The sequence below is a fragment of the Thermobia domestica genome, chromosome 5 (assembly GCF_964235325.1).
Source record: "Thermobia domestica chromosome 5, izTheDome1.hap1.1, whole genome shotgun sequence".
NCBI lineage: Eukaryota > Metazoa > Arthropoda > Insecta > Zygentoma > Lepismatidae > Thermobia > Thermobia domestica.
The window spans coordinates 271257585-271284354 of NC_137458.1; the positions used below are offsets into that span (position 1 = coordinate 271257585).

The 26770-nt window shown below is 35.1% G+C and overlaps 1 protein-coding gene across 1 annotated transcript; it reads left to right on the forward strand.

The window, feature by feature from the left end:
* LOC145686625 (uncharacterized) lies at positions 1-26014 on the forward strand. Its single transcript, XM_081760088.1, has 3 exons — positions 1-144; positions 20715-20921; positions 25225-26014. Exons 1-3 carry the CDS (start codon positions 130-132, stop codon positions 25597-25599), a joined length of 597 nt encoding a protein of 198 aa, XP_081616214.1. The 5' UTR covers positions 1-129; the 3' UTR covers positions 25600-26014.
* Positions 26015-26770: the final 756 nt, after the last annotated feature.

Sequence of the window (26770 nt, forward strand, 5' to 3'; positions counted from 1 at the left end):
GAGGGAGGGGGAGATACAGTGAGAAAAAGTTCTCACATATATAAAGAGACATCAGACCCTGTACAGATGTACATTTGCACCAGTTACCTTCTAGTGGACACACATACCACTTTATAACACACGTTCAATATGGCAGTATTAAAGGTAGGGTTTTCATTTCATTTCGTTTGGTAATTAACATATTGTATAGTATGTCACTCTAGCTAACGGTCAATACATTTTTTTCTTTCATCCTTCTAGCTAAAACAATTCTTCCGCCTAGCGACTTTTTCGTGTTTGAGTTCTTCTTGTATAACCTACTTGGCATACATTCGGCGTTTTATTCTCCTTTTTCGTTTGTTTGTTTGTTTTTTTTTTTTTTTTTTTTTTTTTTACTACTCTTCCTGTATCCTTCCTCTTTGGACCTGATACACAAATTATCGAGATTCATTTTTAAAAGTGAGAAAAATATTCTTCCTGTCAAGCAAGGAAGCAACAACCAAAAAAAGAAAGATTGTTTAACAAGTACTGTAGTTTTTTTTTTTAGTGAAGTATTACGCATGGACTGATGTGTCAGTGATATATGTGACTGTGAATCATATTTGGACATTTTTGTATATTGTTGTGATACTCTGATATAGTATTACAGAAATAATAAGGTGACATCTAAAACGAGTATAAAATCTATGATAATATTAACAGTGTTCGTCGACACCAATAACATTTCAGATCTTTTTTTGTTTAAGAAATTCGACCTTTTCATGGAGAATAGCTCTTTATCTAATGCGTATCATGTTTTATTTGAATCATAAATAACTTTGTTTAATTTTGAATTGTGGAGGAGAAAAGTGACTCAGTGGTAAAGTATCTTTCTCTGGTGAGAAGGTGTACAAGTTCGATTCCAAGCCATGCCATACCGGTGGACGACTTCCCTAGGGTGTTCCAGAGGATCTACGACTGGTCTCGTGAGTGTGTGATGCGGGAAAGAATGAATGTAAAAAAAAAAAAAAAAAAAAAACTAACGCGGTAATATTTTTTTTTTAATATCGTTAGTCTTTTGTTTCTAGGTAGTTCTGAAACTTATTGAACGCGTTGAGTATCCCAACTGGGCCAAGAAGGATTCTTGAACTGACACTACAAGTTTACATATTTTTATAAAACTATATAATTGTAAAATAGCACTGATCACTGTGTCCTTGAAATCTGTAGAGTTAATGTCTGTTGAAGAAAGAACAAACTTTGCTTTACATTGGAAATAAAATGAAATCTTTCAGTTTAGCGTCGCACGATAATTCCCTTTAGGCTAAGGGAGATGGATGATTAAGGCAAGTGAATGATAATGGAAGAATTTGTAGAATGAGCATGTGGGACAATGGGCACAATGTTGTCCACCACAAACTTACTTCGCCGGAGATCGAAACAGAGACTCCACTCATCAGAGGTAAGCATTCTACCCCTGAGTCACCATGGAGCCCCCTGCCTTGCATTGGAAATATCGTATTTCGAGAGGTATATAAGTCACATTTCTATGTTAATAAAGCCATAGAGATCATGCAACTCAATCCATATTAATACAAGAGGAAAACTGCTGATTGGCACATTTTCAGTTGATCGATAGCTATGATAAAAAGAAGTTTATTCTCTCAATTATACCTTATTTACTATCAACTACGATCGAAGGAAGGGGCTATTAAAACCTTATATTGCTAAGGCTGTTGAAAAATAGTTAAATTCATCTGTCTATATTTGCTGCAAATATATTTTCCTCAAGATTTCGCTTTCGTTTTCGCCTTACCCTATTATACTCTTCATTTCTGTGATTTAGTGCTTAATTTCCGTGTATCGACAGGGAACTGACAGCATTGAGGTTATGATACATTTCTGGTGCCTCCTATTTCCATAGTCTTCCACCATGTCGATCATGCCTGAACTTTTATTAGATATTTCTTTCTTTCTTTCTTTTTTTTTTTAAATCTTGATGTCATACGATTATGTACCAAGGCTAAGGGAAACGGTGATAATGAGATGCATGATAATGGTGGAATGACAAAAGTTGGAGGAAACTTGAGTACTCCTAGGAAAGACACGCATATCGTGTTTGTCCACCACAAAGTTCATTTGGCAGGGTACATGGGATAGAACCGGGAATCCCGTACGTCAAAGGTGAGCGCTTTGCCACTGCACCAACAGATATACTGGATTTCCAAACTATGTTATGCATATGCAGGGTGTTTCGGGAATAAATCAGCAAACTTCGTATGCGTTTTCGGAACCTTAATGCAAAAAAGACTGTCTTGGACTTTGATCGGAAATTCCTAATAACAGAGATAGGGCCAATTTAAGATTAATTAGAGGAATTAGTCATAAGGTGGCTACACTGAATAAAACAATCGATAAACTTCGCATACAGGTTCAGGATCTCAATACAAAAGAAAATTTTTACCCATAACTTTAGTCGGAAACGTCTACTTACGGAGACGGAGCCAATTTAAGGTAATTAGTAGTATGGATCGTAAGGTAGCTACCTTAAATTGGCTATACATCTCCATACACAGTGTAGCTATCCTTTGACACATTCCACTAATTATCTTAAGTCCGACCAAAGCCGCAGATATTCTTTTCTTCTATTGAGGTCACGAACACGTACAAGAACGTGATTCGTGTGGCTGATTTATTCACAGAACACCCTATACAAGAAAAGTCTTATAGAACGTCTTTGACTGTCGATCTTTCGATAAGTATAATAACAAAAACGGTAAGAAGTAGTGAGAAATGGGTTTTAAATATGAATCCAGTATTCCAACAATAGGGTTCCTTCTCTATTTTTGTTACTCTATTAAAGACATAAAAAAAATAAAAATCTGTCGCTTCCTCTTCCAAAAATTGGACCCCCGATGACCAAAAATCGGCAACAGTATATTGAAATGGATTCAACGTCCTAATACTGAGCTCAACCTCCATTCTTCTTACTCCATTTAATCCGAAAGCCATAGATTCTCCATTCTTCTTTCTCTATTTAATCTGAAATGATAGATTGTCCATTCTTCTTTATCTGTTTAATCCGAAAGTGATAGATTCTCCATTCTTCTTTCCCTGTTTAATCTGAAAGTGATAGAGATCTCCATTCTTCTTTCTCTGTTTAATCCGAAAGTGATAGATTCTCCATTCTTCTTTCCCTGTTTAATTCGAAAGTGATAGATTCTCCGTTCTTCTTTCTCTGTTTAATCTGAAAGTGATAGATTGTCCATTCTTCTTTCTCTATTTAATCTGAAAGTGATAAGTTGTCCATTGTTCTTTATCTATTTAATCCGAAAGTGATAGATTCTCCATTTTTCTTCCTCTACTTAATCCGAAAGTGATAGATTCTCCATTCTTCTTTCTCTGTTTAATCCGAAAGTGATAGATTCTCCATTCTTCTTTCCCTGTTTAATCTGAAAACGATAGACTTAGCTACTTTGGTTTCTGTGTTAGTCCAAATAGAGCAAAAATGATAAGAGGATATCTTTAAATGATGTTTTGATATGGATTGAGCATACAGAAATTAGATTACAAAACCTCTGCAATCACTAAATTGGAACCGAGAGAGGACGAAATGTACCATTTCCTGTGTCAATATTGGATTCCCATAAGAGTAAAAATAGTAAGAGACTTTGACGACTCTAGAGGAGTCAAGGGTGGTGAGTGTTCTCGGGTGACATCCTGTAATTCCTGACTATTTCCCCCGACATGTAATATAGACCAAGTAATATAAAACTATTACTTTTTGTATACAAAAATAAATAAATTAATAAATAAATAACCAGCTGCCCCTGTCAAAAATATCTCTACCTCCAAGAAATTACAGTTGGCGTCGCCACTGGTAAGAGATAATGAAAATTAGTTTTTGATATGGACTTAATGTTCCAAGAAGGGAGTTTTCCTTCTGTACCCTTATCCTGCTATTGTAATGGTGAAAATGGAATCTTTCTATTATCCATTATGATCTATCATCACTAGTTTAAACATTGGATTTCCAAAGTTTGGACTTCTAGTGTACTTTCAGAACGTGAAAGGAAACTCACTAGTTTCTTATGTAGCCATTTGATCTGTTTTGGATTAGAATTTACGCAAATTGATTGTAAAATTTACATCTAATTAGTGAATAGATATTTTCTTCAATATGACTTCAACAAACCGTGAAAATACAGTAATGATTTAATGTCGAATTATGTTGAATCTTCATCAATACAAATAAACTTATAAACATAAAGAAATAAAAGTCAAAATATAACCGCTCACATTCTAATATTTGGCGTCTAATGTACACTTTCAAAGTTGCAGACTCCTCCGTTCTGACTCTTATTTCATCATAGTTATGCCAGCTCAGCGTTTAAATGTTATTTCGATGTCCTCCCTTTTACCCTCTCCAAATCATATAAAAATGGAAAAAAATACGATTTCATCATTTGGTCTTTAACATTCACTTGTCAAGTTTGAAAACAAAAGAATAGGCGTGTGTGATTTGTGTGCAATGTGTTCTAAGTTTGTGGCCAAAGATTCATCGCCGCTAGAGTTACCTACGAGAGACAAGACAAGAATTGAGGTTGTCTTGTCCTTGAAAAGATACCGTAAAAGTGATGTCCCATAAATTTTATCTGTTTCCATAGAGTGGACTTTATCTTGTCTCTGTCTCGTGTGTAATCACGAAAATTTGTCCGCTCGTGGACAACCCTAATTACCGCAGCAACGAAAAGATCTATGGAATCGTACTCTGTATAATGCCAACGTATGCAGTATTGACCTCACTTCCTAAGATAATCCTGAACACACATCAAACAGTCTTTTCCGTAGAGTTTTTAATACCTTTTGTATGCGTTTTTCATATGCAAACAACGTTTTTCCTACATTTTCCGTGTCTCAAGATTTTATTTTCTGTATTATACTTAGAAGAGAATGTAAATTGTAAAGTCTCATCATGTGTAATTTGTCATATTCTATTTACAACACAAAAACATGTCAGACTTTTGCACCTGGAATGTTATACTGTATAGCCCTGCTTAAGAGATCTGTAATGTTGTTGCAGAAAGACAAGGGGCTGCATGAGAATTTCTTATAAAATAAAGCAAACTCTCAGTGAGTCACACTAATTCATACTAGTTATCTCATGTTAATAGATGTTGCTATTTGCGTTATCACTTACCTGACTGAGAGTAATAGATAGAGCTGCTTGGATTATCATTTACCTGCCTGAAGGTAAATAAATCTTGCTACTTGCTCTATCACCTTACCTGCCTGAGAGTAGTAGATGTGCTTCTTACGCTATCACTTACCTGCCTGAGGGTAATAGATACCGCTGCTTGCGCTGTTCACTTACCTGCCTGCAGGTAATAGACATCGCTGCTTGCGCTATCACTTACCTTCCTGAGGGTAATAGAGTTTGCTGCTTGCACTATCACTTACCTGCCTGAGGGTAATAGATGTATTATACATAGGTATAATGAATTGTAGTGTATAACGAAATCCTTGAATAATTGCGTAAAGAAAACATGGTATGAAGTTTGGGAGGGCTGGTGAGCAAGCAAAAATGTAAACAGCCTATAGTATACAGCGGACAGAAGGCATAGGCGGAATAACTTGTTGAAGTAATTTTAAGAAAACAAGAAATAGGCCTTAGAACAACCTAACCTGCGTCCATGAATGAGCTATAATTTTCATGACACTTTACGTTTAAATGGGGTAAGTTTTAATTATAATTGGTAGCTTGAATCTTTGAATCTCAATGAATTATCTTTATAGCCTTACTACGAAAAACAAACTACTCCTTGTCTTGAAATCTTGTATCCTGTCACACTCCGTGAAGTGTACTTAACATTTACATCACATGACGTGCTTGTAGAAGCAGCATTAATTAAGCTGTCAAGCAAGTTGCCGTCAGAACGTGTCATAAGTGTATGTTTATGAGGCGATAAATCCAGCAGGGGTTAGTACTCGTATGACTAGCTACTTACTCTTGATATCAAACGGTTAGACTTCTGCTTACATATATCATCCAAGTTAAGTATCCGTAGGAAAATGTACGGAAAAAATACTTATAATATATCGTTCTTCTTTTTATTTTTATTTTAGTGACTTCTTATTGTGGCTTAATGCCAAGAAAAAATTAAGAATAAATGCATCAAGGAGCACTGATGCACTCTGTTATAAACACAGCAAAGGACACCATACAAAAAGCATTGCATTTCCTCATCTGTCCGATTTGGGTGATTTTTGGATATGTTGTAGCTGAGGACCTCTCAGGAAATTGTTTACATGGGGTCAACTCCCTATGACCAACCTTGTGCCCCTCCAGAGGGCACCAAAGGTCACAGAACGGGTGTTGGTAGAACTGGTTCAAACTTGACATACAAAAAATGGTTGTATGTTATACTGGGCTACGGCAAATGATGATAGTCCACGTAACGGTGTGACTTTTGGTGACCTCTAGAGATCACAAAGTTGATCATAGGGATTTGGCCCCATATAAACAATTGACCAGGAGGTCCTCAGCTACAACATATCCAAAAATCTCCCAAATCGGACAGACGAGGAAATCCAATGTTTATTGTACGGTGTTCTTTTACATAATTAGACCTATCTGCGTTTAAAGAAGAAAATGTCCCAAAATTAGACAAATACCAATCGATATATCTTACTGAGCTGAATAAAATGATACGAGTAAATATGAGATTTATGCGCAGTTTACAAGAAAACAAAGTTTTTTTTTTCTAAATCTAAAAATTGATGTTACACGATAACCGCATCATTTATTTATGTAGGGGTCACGGTGGTTCAGTGGTAGTAGAGCGTTTACCTCCGGTGCGGCGAGTTCCTAGGTCGATCCCTGGCTAAGTAAGATTGTGGTAGACAATATCGTATCTGTGGGTTTTCTAGGGGTACTCCTCTTTCCTCCCACATTCTCATTCTTCCGTCATCATTCACTTCCCTTAATCATCCATCTCCCTTAGCCTAAAGGGCATAATCGTAGAACGTTAAACTCAAGGATTTAATTTTTATTTAGGTGGTTACTGAGATAATAGCCAAATATTAGAATTAATTTTATTTATTTATTTATTTATTTATTTATTTATTTTGTAGTCTGAAGATGACACATATGTCAATGGATAGATCATATGAAATTGAAAAACAAAAGACATGCTTGAGGATAAATTCTGATGTGTAGTTTTCGAGAAAATCGATAAGAAACGAATTTCTTCATGGCGCTAAAATGTATGTCGTACAGTACCAAGAATACTTTCCTAGCTTTTGTATTATTTTTCAGGATCATATTATATACGTATTAGGATAGCGTAAGTAGGGCTATAATACATTTGTGTGGTCCTTACTCCTTAAAACCCTCGAATGAAGGAAAGAATATTAATTTGAGACTATTATACTGTAATTACACCTTGTATGCGTACACACATAATAGATTGGTGTGACACAAAAATGTCATGAAGGGGTGCGTCAAATCTAATATGCGTGTGTCACCAGTGGCGCTCGAACTTTTTCTGCATCATCATAGGTACTCTGCCATTACTAGCAGGATATTCCGTGGCACATGTGACGTTATCAGAGTCATTCTGAGCGAGTAAAAGCAAAATAAATTGTATTGTAGAAATCGAAAGTTCTAAAATGCCACATTCAAAAACATTCCATATAATATGCTGAGAACACTCAGATCGAACACGCTTTACTTTACGCAGAATGAACAAAGTTTATTGTATGATTGTATGATTGATCTGGAGAAAACATGGAATGATTTAAACCAGCGGTTCACAACCGGTTTATCGCGCGGTCTCCTAGGGTGTGACGCGAAATTTTAGAATTAAAAAGTTATGAAGTATTTGATAACTAGTTACAATCGATTTTGAGAAGGAATCCTACTAATGAATGCCTCTAGCGGCAGCAACAGTGCTCAATATTACGTACATTCAGTATTTTACATAGTCTTATATTATCCACATATCGAAATGCTAGGTTTATATATTTGTTTCCAAAGAAAAGTTGATATGTTTGTCTCCAATCCTTTCGACAATCAAATCTGTGCTAGAAACGTGCTGTGTTTCACTGGTCGATTCCAAATTTTGTTTAGATTGTCCAGTTCTAATTGAATATTTTTTTAAAAAAAATATGGCCGTTATTTCTTTATTACTTTTGAAGGGGTATATTGGAAGTGTTGAATTTTTTTTTAAAAATCATCATATCCTACGAGTTATACATTCCGACATCACACAATTGTAAACAGGAGTAGTATATCTCTCAGGCGTTTGTTTCATCGTCAAATAATAATGAAAAACGAAAGATAACCATTTCTCCAGTCTAAGATGAATATTTATTGTTTGGAATGCTTTGCTCAATGAACACTATACATTACTGGCATTATAATTAATTGTGTATGTAATGTATTTGTTTATTACATACTGCATGCAAGAAGAAAGAAAACATTGATCATACATGAATTAGAAGCTCCGACTGGAAGTAGGCTCAAATGTTACAAACGGTGCGAGATATTGTCAAAAACAATGCAAAGAAATCTTCTATTTATGGTACTCCTTTCCGATTTTTATCAAGACGTCTTTCACTTGTGTCTGTAAAGGGACATGTACAGATGTTCTGGGGAAATCACAAGGAGATTCATGCTCATATAAGAATGATGCGCTGTGTAGAGAGCGCAGGTTCGCAGCTAGTTATTAATAAAAATCAAACAAGTGTCTCGCCATGTTATCAGTATTTACTAAAATGTGTCAACGATCAAGAAAGATTGGGAAGCACTGACTTCAACTATGGAATGTATGTACAGTAGTCAAATTGGAAATAAATTACTACCAGTATGGTTGAACGCATAGACCTGTCTTTAGGTATTACGTTTGAGAAGTTGTTTAACAAGTTATCGCTTTTCATTGTGCCTCTATTTTTCAAAAATAACGAGCTTTAATTCAATTTTCCTGCACGCAAACTGTAATATCGTTATGTGTTATCGCGTGCTACTGTAGAAATGTCTAAAACAGGTGCATACCTTCCATTATTTATGTATGAAATGCTACGTTTTCATAAGTAGGAAAATGCGTAAGATATAAGTACACGATTCAGAAAGAAAGAAAAAATTAAAGTACAAATGAACGAGTATGTACAATATTTACGCATTACTTTAATATAGTAAGGTTTCCAAAAGCAGTGCGTACATCTCTGTTAGAACTTTGTACTGTATGTCATTAGAAAACGTGAGGAGAAATTGAACAATAATAGGTACGGTACCATTTAATTCTTAACAACGTAATTTTTTCTAACAGTACAAGAATAAATAAACTTCATAACAAGGAACTACATAAGTTATATGGTTTACCCAACATTGTTAGGGTCGTCAAGTCTAGGAGGCTTAGGTGGGCGGGTCATGTAGCTAGAATGGAAGAAAGTAGAAACGCTTTCAAAGTCTTGACTGGAAGACCAATCGGAAAACGACCATTAGGAAGACCTAGGCGCAGATGGGAGGACAATATTAAGATGGATCCCTCAGAGGTTGGAATACAAAGTAGAAACTGGATCCAATTAACTAAGGATAGAAGTCAGTGGAGAGCTTTTGTGAACGCGGCATTGAACCTCCGGGTTCCATAGGCCATAGAGTTAGTTAGTTTTTTACAAGAATAAATAAATAAACACGAGGTTCATCCAGAAATTAAAAACCGTTTAGTTATACAAAATAGAAAACACAATATTTATTGGAAAGAAACAATTATGTTTCATACTTGAAGCTTCTTTCACTTCTACGTAATCATCATCTTTATTTAAACATTTGCTGTATATATTCACGAGCTTCAGAATTCCCTTGTTGTACTCTTTTGCTGCCAGTTTATGAAGCCAGGTGGTCACTGCATTAGCGATCTTTATTTCCCGGATGACCCTCGTAATAACAAAATCAAATCTAGCAGAATAAAAACTGTCAATTTCTTCAAACTGGTGATGAACAGCATATTTTTAAAACTGCATAAAAATTAGTTTTCTTTGAAAACTATTTAAAAGAGTTAACCACCAGATAGCCTTCGATATGACCTATTGGTTAATATATATTCTATCTTAGAACAACAGTATAGTTCTAAGATACATAAAGAAAATCAAAGATAGCAACCAAGGTCTAGAGCTGAACGGCATTCACCAGATGCTGATGACGTTAATGCGGCGTAAAAGCTACGTGATCCATGGCCAATAGAGTTAGTTAGTTACACGTATTATAGTAATATATAAATTAAAATTTTAGAGTTGATTATCATTTTTGATTATATCTCATTAAGGTGTACTCTATATGACCATCTTGCTAGTGTCAGAATGAAAAGTCCATACGTTAGAATCAGTTTTATTTAAAAAAAAAAAATAGGTGGCGTGGTTCTCCTGCAGTATCAATTTTTGGGGTTTGAAAAAGAGTTTGTTTTTTTACGACTTTCTCGAAAATTACGCATGAAGATTAACATGAAGATCTATATCGTTTTATTCACCTCAAGAGCTGCATCATTTGTTGTATAACTTCTCCTCGTTAAACACTAAAATACAGGGTTGCTGTAAATGATTCATTCGTTTTCAAAAGGCTATATTTTCCAGAGTATTATATGTATAAACATGATAAATATATAAAAATAATCACAAACTCAGCAAGTTTTCCGCACTCTTTACCTGGCATTTCTTTTCTGTACTCTTTTCTAAAAAACACGTTACTCTGCTATAACAGATGAACATTCCCATATTCTAACACATAAAACCTGTGTTCTTGCTTTATCAACATTTTGGACTGGTACTTTACCCCGTGCTACCACCTGGGACACATAATACAAACTTGGTGAATTTGCGATTATTTTCAAATATGTATTTTTAGTATTCTTAGGGATGATATAAAAACAGAAAGATCATACGCGAAGACGAAGAAGTTAGCGGAGGACGTGGAGCATGGAAGCTTCTCAGCTGAGGCAAGTGACCTGCCAATAAAGGCAGAATACCTATGATGATGATGATGATGATGATTCATATATATATCATATTTGTACGTGTATTACTTTTGAAAATATGACTTTTTAAAAACGAATGAATCATTTATAGTAGCCCTGTATTCTTGAACTTTAAATTCTTACCACTACTGGTATGATTTTTGGCATCTTAATTTACTACCATTATGCCTTACCAAATATTAAACAAATTATAAGTCGCTATTTAATATTGGGTACTAACTAAAATGCAGAAAACAAATTGACTTTGGTTGACTTCAAATTGTCACCGAATACTTTAATTTTCCTCATAAAAGTTGTTATAGATACCCTTTTTATTCTTTGTTCCTTTTATATACCAAGATTCATTTATTACGGAGGTGAAGATCGAAAGTTCTTCTATACCATTACAATGTATCTTATAAGGCCTACTAGAGTGATTTTAATAACACTAAAATTCTATAAGACCCACAAGCGTAATCCTAATAACATTACAATCTTATAAGGTCCACTAGCGTGATCCTAATAACATTACAATCTTACAAGGCCCACAAACGTGATCCTAATAACATTACAATCTTATAAGGTCCACTAGCGTGCTTCTAATAACATTACAATTTTATAAGGCCCACAAACGTGATCCTAATAACATTACAATCTTATAAAGCCCACAAACGTGATCCTAATAACATTACAATCTTATAAGGTCCACTAGCGTGATCCTAATAACATTACAATCTTATAAGGTCCACTAGCGTGATCCTAATACCATTACAATCTAATAAGGTCCACTAGCGTGATCCTAATACCATTACAATCTTATAAGGTCCACTAGCGTGATCCTAATACCATTACAATCTTATAAGGTCCACTAACGTGATCCTAATAACATTACAATCTTATAAGGTCCACTAGCGTAATCCTAATAACACTACAATCTTATAAGGCTCACTAGCTTCATCCCAATAATATTACAATCGTATAAGGCCCACTAGTGTGATCCTAATAACATTACAATCTCTTACGTCTCCGTAGCGTGATCATAATAAAGCGGTAGATTATATAATATAATATAATGTATTGATTTAAATAATATTTATGAACAGCACCGAAATGGATTACTTGATGGTGCTTAATGAACGGTGCAGAATTCTTCTGCATGTTTTGGAAGTAATTAAGTTATGGACTTGCTGCTTGCTTCAGCGAAAACTATTACGAAAACTAAAGCCCATTTGAGACAATAGAATGAAAACATTAATCTTATATGTACTATAGAATTTTGTGCATAATGAGAATTGCGGTCTTGCAGAATTGCCTAATCATTGTTATTATTATTACAAAATATCTATTCTGAATGCGTCGTACATATGTAATCATGTTAGAACTCCTGTCCCGAAACACAGAAGCAGAATAATTTCTCCCTAAAGGATAAAATCCTGAATAACTTCCTATTTCCCTTAAAGGTGGAGCCGCTGGTTCTCGTGAATGCCCTCCAGAGATTGTTCATTCACTTGACGTTTCAGATCACATACACAAGGACCTCATATAAAGGAGCATGATATCCATATAAAACTTCACTTTCTCCTGCACTAAATAACAACAAGATTGCGGAACTCCAACCCATACGTAACATAACATCTGAACAGTAGCGGGACATCTACACACACACATACATAAACACACACATATATATATATGAACGTCGAACAAGGAAGTATATCAGATAGAAAGTCAATTCTGCGTAACAAGATTTTTAGTACTTTGTTACAGTTTTCTAGTAACAGGCTTTTGTTCAGTTTCCACTTAAATGCTCGTCTACTAATTCAGTCTATATTTAGTTTGATCTTTTTTTTTTCGAGATACTTTTTCAATTTCATCTTTAAACAAAAAGTGTAGACCGAAAGATGCACGTATACTCCTCAGCTTTCCCTGCTGATTTAGTGGCTAAGCAACTCCTCTTTGTTCCACATGATCCCGGATTCGATTCCCAGTGGAAGAACTTGGAATTTGAATGCATTACTGTGGTTCTGATTCCACCTTAAAATGTTGGTCCGCTTCTCATGTAGTCTTGCTGCTGAAAGGGATCTACATCCCAATTCAATCAATCAATGTGTCCTTCTCATATCTATCTAACTAAAGTATCGCGACGTTCTGGTGTGTTGCGTGATAGTATGAAGTTATAATATTTATATATTGCCCTAAGTTCGTTATATTTAATATTATTATTTCTGGAACTAATTAAAACATAGTTTACTAACTAAATGTTTAATGATTACACTCAAGATAAAATATATTTAAACTGATGTATTTTCCGAAGATTTTCTGCTTTTTCCTGTTCATTTTTCACAAAACTCCATCTTTATAATTGAGAATATATCCACTATTAAAGGCTTCTTTACGTATTATATCCGAACTGTCTGGAAAAAACGTTTATACATGTCTGGCTACGAAACTTAGGTTAAATGTTTAGGTCTGGCCATAAGGAAAAATGATATCATACGTTACGGACTGTTGTCCACATCAGCCCTTATAAAGGGTATCGACGAAATTGTTTGTTGTATTGAAGGTTTTGTCATAAAATAAAATAAAATTTCCATCCTTTCATTCAGCTCATTAACTTAGGGTTGCTACCCGTCCCGATTTTGGAGGAAATGTCCTGCGTCCTGAAATAGCTCTGTCGGGACTTTAAAATATCCCTACCTTCATACTTATTGATTAAGTTGGCAATTATTGTTACCTTAGTGCTAGGAACTTAGTGTTCTTGGGGCCTTCAAAATAAGGGGAAAACTCACAATAGCGCCAGCAAGGTAGTATTCTTTGTCCCTTTCAGCAGCGAGGCTATATGAGATGTGAACCTATAGCTTAACGTGGAATCCGAACCACATGAGCTCCAGCTGGTAATAGAACCCGTGTCTTCCCCAACAAACTATCCGCTTAGTCACGAAGGAGCTCCAGGCAGTTTGAAATATGCCTGACCACAGAAAGTCTAAGCTTACTTTATAATTGTAAAGATCGACTTCTCAAGGCAGCAAGGAATAACCAGAAATATACATTTAAATATGAACAGGAGCAGCAATAGAAATGGAAGCAGCTGAAACAATAACGGTATAATAAAGCTCAATCAATCAATCCGCAGATGTGATAGTCCCAGTATATTACAGCTCAATCAATCAATCTGTTAATGTATAGCCACCCTTATAGCATTGGCAGGTGGAGGTGTTTAATAATAGTTTAAAGAAAAATGTTAGGAACAGTGCATCTAAATGAAATGAAAGGAAATATTTGAGTTTTCACATCCCACAATTATACCTTTTAGGCTAAGGAAAACGATATTTAAGGCAAAGAAATGATGAAAGAATTGGTGGGAGGAAGTGAGAGTACCCTGAAAAAATCCACGAACACAATGTTGTTCTCCAGAAACTTATTTGGCCGGGGATCGAATCAGGAACTCCACGCACGAGAGGTAAACGCTCTATCACTGAGCCACTGTGCCTCCTGCATTGAACTTTAAGTAAATGTTAGTGGCATTATTAATATTATAATAAAAAGAACCTAGATACCGGTACCTAAGAAGAATAAAGAAAGAAGATTGCTATAGTATGTCCATCTAATAAAAATGACTATGTGGTTAGAAGAGTGTTTTCAATTGAAGTGGATGGAAAAAGAGGTAGAGGAAGCGGGAGTACCAAGAAGGAAATGGATAAATATGCTTAAGAGGCCTCATCCAGGCGAAATTAAAATACCGCTAATTTTACCGTAATTATGTGATATCTTCAAATAGATAAAAGATAATCGAAATGTGGAACAAGAACACCCTAGACAATATCATTTTACAAGAGATACCGTTATCACGACTCACTTATCTGCTTTCGATTTCGAGCATTTTTGAAAATCGGCATTTATTTTCGCGTTTCTAAACGGGTGAAAACGGAATGCCACTAGGTGACTTGTGATGACGGTACCTCACACAAAATAATATTGTCTAGGGCGCTCTTGTTCCACATTTTGATTATCTTTTATCTATTTGAAGATATCACATAATTACTGTAAAATTAGCGGCATTTTAATTTCGCCAGGATGAGGCCTCTTAAGAATGACTTCAGGTACAACCGGGATAAGGTGTTATGGAAAGGAGCCATCGGAAACGTCCATTTCACATGAAGAAGAAGATACGGAGGGAAAGAAGATGTTCATATGCACTTTCCATGTTCAATTTGAGGGCACAGTGACTCAGTGGTAGAGCGCTAACCTGTAGTACATGGGGTCTCTAGTTCGATTCCGGCCATGTAAGTTTGTGGTGGATAACATTGTTCCATGAGTTTTATCAGGATACTCCCGTTTTCCCCCACCAATTCTCCCATCATAATTTACTTGCCTTAATCATCCACCTCCCTTAGCTTAAAGGACATAATCGTACGACGTTAAACTGAAAGATATTATTTCCATATTCAAGTTAAGTATTAAAATTGATTTAAAATCAGACTTTCGAAGCACAAACTTGACACTAGTTGCTCATAATTATACAATGATCTTTGTTTTTATCCTTTCCTAGTTTTGTTCTTTCTTCTCGGATATATCTACTACCATTTGTTTCCATTGTGAGAAGTGTAAAAGAAAATTTATAATGTGCAATTATGGAGCAAACGAAACAAGTCTTCATTGCCATTCCTTAACTAATTTTTTTTTTTTTTTTTTGAGACCAAAATAAACCAGTTAATAAATGAGGCCAAGATACCGCAAACGCTTTCTTCATTATACTTTAGATTATTAAACCGCATTAAAGTCGTAAATAACTAGTTGCAAACGAAGAACTAACCACGTGCCTGTTGGTGACAAATGAACACTTGCAGCACACAATATACAGCACTAGCAAGTATAAACCTATAAGAAAATCATTGTGCATTCATGTGTGGTGGTGGGGGAAAGGGGGAAGAAAACTTGTTCTGCAAAGCCAAAGGAATATTTTTGTCTTCCCGTCTTTGTAAATTGACACCATCAATCTTCAGTTGCATTTTGAACGTTGAAAAGCAATGTAATTATTTGCTCTGTTTGTCTCATACATTCTGAGTACGCACACACCACACGAGAGAACTTGATTTTCTGCCTTATTTTCTTTCTCGTTCTTGTTATTTCTGCAGGCAAAATGAATAGGAAGAAACTACAGAAATATTGCCAAGTTAGAAAGTGAATTTACTAGTAAGTAGCAGGCGCCAATGTTTGAAGTATGTTCAAATCAAATAGAAATTAATTACATTTTACTCAAAGAGAAAACGAAATTTTCTTTCCAATATACATATATAGTATGTATAGATGTAAAAGTCGAAGGGAAATATTCGATAATTGCTAATTAACTTCAAAGGTGAAAATGTGTTTGTGTATGACGGAACACACAACTTTTGTAATGTTGTAACTGGTTGTGTGTTGTAATTTAATGTAGAACCTGATAAATGTCACTTATGTCTTCTCAATGACAGTTAATAACCATTTGTCACTACGTTACTCAATGACTGTTAATGTTACCATCTGGCTCACTTCCTAAACTTTTGATTCATGAACTAACATTTAACGTCACTATCTGGTTCATCTCCTAAAATTTTCATTCATGAACTAATATTTCATGTTACTATCTGATTCACTTCCTAAACTTTTGATTCAGGAACTAATATTTCATGTCACTATCTGACTCACTTCCCAAACTTGTGGTTCATGAACTAATATTTCATGTTACTATCTGACTCACTTCCTAAACTATTGGTTCTTGAACTAACATTTAATATTACTATCTGTCTCACTTCCTAAACTTTGGTTCATGAACTAATATTTCATATTACTATCTGACTCAGTTCCTAAATTATTGGTTCGTGAACTAACATTTAATGTTAGTATCTGTCTCACTTCCAAAACTTTTGGTTCATGAACTAATATTTAATGTTATTATCTGGCTCAATTTCTAAACTTTTAGTTCATGAACTAACATTGAATGTTATTATCTGGCTTACTTCCTAAACTTTTGGTTCATGAACTAATATCTAATGTTACTATCTGGCTCACTTCCTAAAGTTTCCTAAACAAGTTTTTCATTGTCTCAATAAAATTCAAAAGTTCGGGCGAAGAACCTTGAAACATAATGATTTCTTCTTGTTTTCCCTCGCCTTTTCCCCGTGTTTATTTGGAGCATTCGTTTCCGTCTTTTAACTCTTTTCATCCACTTTCTTCTTCTATTCTGAGTATCCTCTATTCTTCATCCCTTCTCCTTCCAGCTCATCTTGGGTCTCCCCCTCCTAAAACAAGAGACGACATTGGAAGATCTTAAACTTTGATCCTCTTCTGTATCCACGTCCATGAGTTAAGAGTAGTAAGGTGTATTGTTACAGAAACAAAAAAGCTCGAGTATCTTACCGTGTACGACTATCCTGTCACGATGGTTATTAATCCTCCTCTCTGAAACCTTGCTTTATAGATTCCCATCCTGTCTTCCCATAGTCTGCTCCACAATGGCTTACACGTTAAACTGTACATATTACTTTTATATTTCAGGAGCATCATTTGAGGAGGGCAGAATTAACACCCTGAATTTTAGAAATAGGTAGTTTTAATAAATTGTATAGTACTATACTATTACAAAACTGTGGTGAATTTTACCTCCTTTAGCAAAGTTTGAAGTAACACTGTTGGTATTTTCGGTGCTACAAAACATAGTTTCTCCCATCTTAGAGGTTTCCAATTAATTACCCATAAGGTAGTATATACACAGTTTAGTTCAAAAAGTTAACCTATCTAACTTGCTCTTATTGTTAGAAATCTTTTACCGTTAACCATAAACAGAAGCATATCAAGCAAAACTTGAACCTTCTTTAGATGATGGGTGGTCAGGAATTTTTGAAAAAGATTATAGAAATATTGTGTAATTTACCTGCACAAACTGTATTTTTTAGTGCAACTGATAAATATGTTTTTCCAGTTTTCTTTGAAATGGGATGTTAATGGCTCGATATTGATTTGTTCTTCAAATCGATCGAAATTTCCCGAAGTTCCTGAAAATTAGATTTTGCTATATGATATGTAATTTTAAAATGTAATAATTAAGTTTAATTGAAGTAATATTAAATGTGTACAGTGTAATCCAAATTCATTTCGAGAAAGCAAGAGACATTTAACTTGAATTGAAGAAGAAATTAAATAAAATCGCATCAATAAAATTCGAACTCATTTCAAAGAAAAAAGAAACAAGAATTTTAGCAATGATTCAAACAATGAATCAAAAAATTATCATCTTGGCCAATAATTAGTTTTTGGACCAGGGGCTACAAAATTTTTGAACGGCCCCTAAATCAAGTTTTCGTATTTTCTACTGAATAAGCACACCATACTGAGTAAAGTGATAGTTTGGATTTGTCTACGTTGTATGTAGTTCTCCAGATGTACAAGATGTACAAGAAAATTTTCGATTGAAATATACTGGATCTTTTGATCCAAAACTAATTGCACACATACTAAATCATGGGAAATCTCTTAACACCGTTAACAGTAGCGTAGCCAGGATGTGTGTTTGGGGAGGGGGGGAAGTGCTGTTATAGGTACATATAGAAAAATTACAAACAAAAAGATATATAAACATAAATATATATATAAAAAATTACAAACATCAAAGTACCAAAGTACATTGTCGGACCTCTTTGGGGGGGCCGGCCCCTCCGGGCCCCCCTTCCCTACGCCACTGACCGTTAACATTAAAAATAAAGCCAGTGGAGAACTAAGTGAAAAAAAATCAAGGAATACATCTGTAAAATCAAACTATCATACCTAATTGAATCAACATACTATTCAATTAAGCAAAACTTAATTACAATTTAGCAACATTTAATTAATTCCTTAATTCGAAACTAATATTAAAGTGCTTCTAACTCTGATCACGAATTTTAAACATTTTTATTTTTATTTTGAATGAGTAGCTGCTTTCGTAAGAAGTGAACTTCGATGATGTAACAAGTGACTGCTCCTTTAGGCGGATTGGGAAGAAGAAAGTTGTGGTCCCGATACTGTTAACTCAAGGACGTTTCGAAACCTCAATGTCATTGTCACCATAATAGATCAAGCATTTGTTTATGAATCATCATCATTCGTCATAAACCATTTTGCGGTCATTTGTTACAAATTTAGATGTTTACATGCGTTATATGTAGAAGTTTACATGTATTACATTTAGAAGCTTACGTGTATTAAATTTAGAAAATTATATGCATTAAATTTAGCAGCGAACATATATTACGTTTAGAAGATTTCATGCGTTAAATTTAGAAGTTTTTATGCATTAAATTTAGAAGTTTACGTGTATTAAATTTAGAAGCGAACATGCATTACATTTTGAACCTTACGTGAATTAAATTTAGAAGCAAAATGCATTGGATTTAGAAGTTTACATACATTATATATAGAAGCGAACATGAATTACATTTTGGACCTTTCATGTATTAATATTAGAAATTTACATGCATTAAATCTGTCAATGTACATGCAAATATATTTAGAAACGTATACGTCTTAAACTTTGAAGCTTACGTGCATTGAATTTAGAAGCTTGCATGCATTAAATTGAAAAGCTTACATGTAGTAAATTTAGAAGCTTGTATGCATTAAATTTAGATGCTTACGTGCATTAAATTTTAAAAGCTAACATGCATTAAAGTTAGAAGCTAAAGTGTTCAACTAGTCTCATCTCTTCTTGTTCACTTCAGCTTCAATATTGTCTAACAATTGTGACCTATCTTATCTTCTACCAAATCGGTCAGCATACAATTTCTTCTGTGTCCCAAACAGCTTTTTCCCCCCTTTTTAACTATCATCATCATTATTTTTCCTTATTCCTATTCTTAACAATTCTTTGTTGATTTTTGTTTCCGCCAATTGGAATGCTTTATTCATGAAAGTATGCGTTTTCGTTAGTCTATCTTCTTTCTTCCCTTCCCAGCTTTTTAATTAAAAAAAAACTTACTCGATAGTAATCTTGCAGAAAAGTTTACTTGACATGAAGTAAACATTTGTAACACAATCTCTTGCTAACTTCTTCGCCATGATCTAAGGGACATTCCCTTTAATGTTATTCATTACACTTTCGTTACATTAACGTTTCATTTCTATTTTATTTAATGTACAGAACCCACCAGGAGTAGACAGCCTTCTCTGTTTGTGGCGGCTTCCGTAAAAATATATTTAATGACGAAGATAAAGTGAATAAATTTTCCTGAAATACTGTATTTACATTATTTTCCTGGGCAAATATACGAAATGATTCAAGTATCTTTGTTGATTCGAGTTAAGTTTTCGAGGCGTGTGGAAAATTGACTAACCTCAAGTTATAGCTATATTGCTGGAACACCGTGCCTATCCTCTGCAATCAAATGTCAAAGTCATGAAACCTCAAGCTTGAGTTATCTATTTCAAATTGTATCTTGCAGTTAACATCATATGTGGTTATAGGCATAACATGAGATATCTATAGAAACATATCTGTAAATTATATAATACCCCCCCTTCCTGTCCGACCAATTGGTATGGAGTCCTTACAATATTTGTACAATTACCCTTTCCGTGATGCCAGTCTCTGGAACCTGTACGAAATTAGGAAAAAAAGACGCATGCTAATTTCCAAAACTGATGTCTTTACGCGGTTTTTATTATTATAATTATTTGAAATACAATTGTATGTTCGATGAAATAGTATAACTTAAGTTGTATATTTGTCATTTTCAGGTTCTTTCTCTTCTGATGGTGGTGGCATCAGCTTATGCAGGTTATCCATATGCTGCAGCTCCATTCGCAAGTTACGCTGCTGCTCCTATTGCTGCACCTATAGCTGCAGCTCCAATCGCAGCGGCTCCAATTGCAGCGGCGCCTGCACCGCTTCTTGCCAAACCAGTAGTTGCCGCTGCTCCGGTAGCTAAAGCAGTTGACTATTATGTAAGTTTAATGCTTTTTCTTATATCAAACTGCATTTTCGTTGGTAATGTGAGCTTTAAAGTAAATTCAAGAGATAAAGTGAGGGTATTGTATGGAGTAATGGTTTCTGATATTGAGCGTGGGCTACTAAAATGTTATATACAATTGAAAGGAAAAATACGAAGGTAAAATGGATGATCATTTGGAAACGAACCCAGGATTGTTAAGAATTAAAAATATGTATAGTACTACATCGATAAAAGATATTGAGTTTGTAGGTTTAACAAAACGTAGCATCAGGTAAGAAAGTTTCGGGACCTGTGGTGTTCATTTGTGTGAACTAAGGCATAAGTGTTCAGTTTGACTTAGAGATGGTTGTTCGAATTAGAGATTCGAGTAAACTGTCAAGTGCACTGAGGACATAGCTTTGTTAGTTTTCAAAAATCTATTAGAGTCTATATTGATATTCCTTTAACTTATTGCCTTTGGCGTGGGAGACCTGGATTCAATTCCCGACGGGAGCTCATGTGGTTCGGATTCCACGTTAATCAGTAGGTCCACGTCTCATATAGCCTCGCTCCTGAAGGGACGCTAAACTAAAATCAACTGATCAACTTTAACTTATTTTGAATGTCAATTAGTTGTATTTCTGAAGTATGTGTGTCGATGTCAGGCAATCTTTGAATAATAATTAAAAGAGGATCTATTATGAATTAAAGAGTTTCCATAAGAATATATATACAGCCAAGGCTCCAGAATATGATCAAGCGAGGGGCTAAACCATAGTTTGCCGCTTTATCCAATGTATACCTGAGCGTCAAGGGGGCTATAGCCCCCTATAGCCCTTCACTTGGATCCGCGCTTGTACGTATATATATCGGATCTATAAAGGTTTCTGGAAAAGAATGCCACAATTGTTCAATATAAACGACAGATATCTTATTTCATCTGTATCGATAAAATCTTTATGGGCACATCTAGTATTGTTCACTTCTTGTCTCGTCTTCGAGACGTGAAATATATTTTTAAACTCTAGACGAATCGAGAAATTTCATGAGTTTAGTGAGCTACACTACTTCCCCCAAGTATTATATCTCGAGCACTGTTTTATTGTTATATAATTCATAATATAACAAGTATAAAGTGATAAAGTAATTGCCAGTGGTGGATCTAGAAGGTCAAAACTGGGGGGACCAGCCAAAACCTAGACTATGATAGGTATATCATGAACTTAGTATAAACTTTCAAAAGTATATACATAATAACTTAAATTATTCTTGTCATTTAAAAACCTGGAGAGCCTAGCTCACCCGCCCCGGGCGCTAGATCCGCCGCCGCTAGTAATTGTACAAACACAATGAAAAGCTTTTATCACAGTTTGCAGAGATGCAAGATATTACATAGGATATTTTAGTAATAAATACGGTTTAAATGTTATTATATTACATACTTCGCTGGATCTCTCATGGCAGGGTACCCCGGAAGAGTTATGATCACACCTAAATGAAATTAAGAAAAAAAAATCAGGGCATGAATTTTGAACATGAATTTACAAAACGACACGAGATGTTGAGAGCTATTTGAGAATCAAGATGAGATACTAAAAGCTATTTAACCATGTCGGTTCTGGCGTAACCCACAGGGGACATAAAATACGCCGAAAAAATGAAATGAAATCTTTGCGTTTTACGTCCCACGGTTATGCCGGTTAGGCTAAAGGAGACGGTGATAATGAGAGATGAGTGAAATGAAGAAAGTGGGAGGAAACGGGAGAACCACGAGAAAACCCACGAGTACGGTGTTTGTCCACCACAAAGTTCACTTGGCGGGGGCTGGGATCGAACCCGGGACCCCAAGCACCAGAGGTGAACGTTCTACCACTGAGCCACCGCGCCTCCCTTAAAATACGACGATATTATTATTGCTTTATAACTTTAAAATCAGACTGGCAACATTGAAAACTTTTTACAGGGGATGATCAGAAATGGATCATCCCTTGTAAACAGTTTCCAATGTTGCCAGTTGGGGATTTTAAAGTTGTAAAGCAATAATAATGTTCTTATATTTTATGTCCCCTGTAGGGGACGACGGGACCGACATGGTTAAGAATCGAGACAAGGCAAGAAATGTTCGTTGGGAATCGAAACGAATCAATATTTCTACAAAATACACGACACGAGATGAAACGAGTAATCCTTAATTGTCATTTCGTTTCGTCTCGTCAGAAACACGTCAGTCCCATTGGTACAGCTGCATTTCCATATCTGCCATTTACATTAAATTTTTGTGCCACTTTTTCAAAAAAAAAAAAAAAAAAAAATCATTGATTTTGCAAATACAGTACTTATGGACTCATGGGAATTCTCACGCTAGCAATAATTCTCTACGCTCTTTCTCCGCCACTTTATCTCTTACCATTTTGGTTTGTTGCTGCTCTAACGTCTTTCGATTGATAATTCAATTTTACTGCCATATGTAGTTCGTCGAAACGCCTCTCAAATGATGCGAAAGACACTCAAATTCATTCAAAATAACAGCAGTATATTGTAAATGTGTTTCTGGTCCAGTTCCAGTATTGGTTTTGTATTATAATCAAGCAAAATATCAATTAATCCCGTCTACAATGCTTACCATTGCATACCTGTTAAGGGGAAAAATTATTGATCCGTAACGTTGCCTACTTTTCAGAAATTTTAAGCACTGCAGACGAATAATTCCGAAAAGATCATATTTATAGTGAAAGGCAGTAAAGCAAGTATCAATGTCATGACATATAAACTGGATATGATGTCATGAACTGTAGGTTTCAGAAAGGGTATGATGGTACGGCCGTACCCCCTGTTGTTTTATAAACGTCAGGACGACATGAAGGCAGAACCTAAGCGTATGGCTATTTGGGAATGCGTTTTTGATGCGTTGCCCCCCGAAGCGAACGCGACCTAAGTGGCTATCGGTAATTTTACTTTCACCAGAGTTATAAATCATACTGTAGGCCAGTCGGGGCTTCCAGGTCTTTTTGCCCGGTCCAGGTCTATAATATCAGAGTTCCAATAATCTGCACAAAGAATCTTCCAACCATCTATCTCTTGCTAAAATTTCCTTACCTGGCAACACGTCTTTCCTTTTTTTTTTTTTACTTCCTTTTGACATCTTTTAAACAGCGGGCGGTCTATTGTTCCGAAACGCAGCAAATACGCTCGAGCTGACGTTTTCTTCGCGTTTTAATTGCTTTCACGTTTGCAGCACATTATGATTAGCCATCCACATTTAAATACATGGTCAGTGTATTCCAAGCGTACGCATGAGCACTAAAAACGCTTTGTGAACGCTATGAATAGCCACAGTGTAAGAGTAAATATCAATATGTGCGGAAATATTAATATTTCCGATTGCATTGATGGACTCAAATCGTATAGCTCTCATAGGCTTCTTTTGTAAACTCAACTCTTTAATTTTGGTGTCTTTAACATGCATAAACATTTCAGTGCAAGCAGAGGAAAGTTAAAAACCTTACGGCACCTTCGCAACTTATGCTGCTTAGAATGTAAGATGGACGGTAATATTTTGGAAAGTAGTACGGAAATCAATGATTTAGGGATTATACTCGATCGTAAGTTAACTATCGGAATACATACTGAAAAAAATGATATAATAACTCATATCATATGCTATGTTTTATTATAAGAAATACAAAAGAAACTAGCGATATGCAGCTATTAATAGTTTCTTTAAAGTAGTCCTTTTTAATACAAACTACATTAAAAAAAACGAAAAAGTTAATTACTTTATTATGAAGCATTATACAAGAATAGAGATACTACCTAGGTACATATAAACTTAATAGAAAAAATAGTGTAATACATTATCTATCTAAAGAGAAATCCAAGAGCAAATTTTATTATACAAACCACCAATGGATAAACGGAAACTCAGGAAATTTTAAAATTATTGAAATTCAATGAGAGCAAAAATAGCTTACGAATCTATGCAATAATATGTTTCCTTTTGGAGTAAATTGTATGTTAGTCACATCATTTGATAAAGGTATTGTAATATGTAAAAGATAGTGAGGTAAAAACGTATAATCGATTTTAATTCTGTATCGCTGTTTTGCTTATTGTACCTCCTTGCTCACAAATCCTAAAACCGAAAGTGATGTCATGTGATTTGAGTTTTCTTAATGTTTTTACAATCTGTTTTGCAACGTGTGAATCATTAGAAGACCTTATGATATCGTCCTTATAATAATATTTTAGTAAATTGTTTATCACGTATTATTCAAATACAAATAAATTATTGCAGGTTAATATGTGTCTCATTGCAGGCCTATCCTCGTTACTCTTTCAACTATGGAGTGAAAGACGCTTACACAGGAGACATTAAGAGTCAGAGCGAAGTCCGTGATGGTGACGTTGTGAAGGGACAATACAGTCTCGTGGAACCCGACGGCAGCGTCAGAACTGTGGACTATGCCGCTGATGGTGTAAACGGCTTCAACGCTGTAGTCAGTAAGACTGGTCCATCCGTCCACCCAGCTAGAGTGGCAGTAGCAGCTAAGCCAATCGTTGCTGCTCCAGCACTTGCAGCACCAGCAATTGCAGCTCCAGCGATTGCAGCACCTGCCTACGCGGCACCAGCAATTGCAGCACCAGCTTATGCTCACGCACCATATGCCTTGGGTTATGGTTACGGTAAATAACCTTTACAATTAGAAATAATTGCACTGAATTCATCTCATCAACCTCATCATTTTTTTTACTTGTTTGTTTTGTCATTTAAGCGTTATCTGATCTGTTTATAAATAATACGCTTGTACTTTTTACATGATTGTACACATTCTTTAACAACCATTGCTCATATGTAATGTTTGCTATGTTTATTCTGTGTTACCACTAAAGACAATATTGCACTCTATAACCGAAAGATTTATATAATCTGTTTATATACCGTACTATTGTGTACCCAAGCATATATATACACATAATATACATAAATACGTATGTGTGTGTGTGTGTGATGACTCATGGATATGACGCTGATTCATTTATGTTTATTATTATTATTATATGTATATGTATTTTTATAATGCTGCCAATAAAATGTGTTCTATAAAACGTTCTTTTTTCTTTAGTGTTATATTTGTGAACAAAATCACAATAATAACCAAAGCAAATAAAGTACGGTCATATCTTCTGTGGAGCATCACATTTGGGTCGTAGATGATGGATATTTCCTTATGTTTTCGAGTGAGAACCCTTTCTCAATTAAATTTCTTTGTTTCGAACATTTATTTTCCCTGTTCATGATGTTTAGTTCTTAGTTGTAGTGTATTCAGTGACATCTTTCAATTCATCTAACAACCGCTTCTATGATTAGTATAGTTACATTGGTGATATTCAACCAATTCGCTAGAACCGGTTCTTAAAATATTTTGAGTTTGCAGAACCGTTTGTTATAGCCAGACATGAAACACACCACACAATGTGCCGGCGCGCATGCATGAGATATCAAGAATGATGCTCAGATATCAAGAATTATATGAGTGAAACGGTGAGGATATTTATATTTGAAACACCATTAATAAAATTTCTAACACCATTATTTATATTTGAAACACCATTATCAACAATCGTCGATCCATTGGTGGATGAAGGTTTTTCCAACATTTTTTTGACAACAATCTATCTTGGACAACTCGTTTCCAAGATATTCGTAGTCGCAGTGCTACATAATTTCGTCACACTACTTTGTATTAGGATACTGTGTAGGTTGCTATTAAAGCCTGTGACAAACATCTTGGCATTACAGCTAAAGAATAAACGCAAGCTCTGATGCGATGTTGCCGAGTGCTAAGGGGTACGGCTATGGCT

What these genes read in the sequence shown, in the direction of transcription:
- LOC145686625 (XM_081760088.1), top strand. An exon ending in CTAAAGCAGTTGACTATTAT is followed by an intron (nt 20,922 to 25,224) that starts GTAAGTTTAATG and finishes GTCTCATTGCAG; the next exon opens with GCCTATCCTCGTTACTCTTT.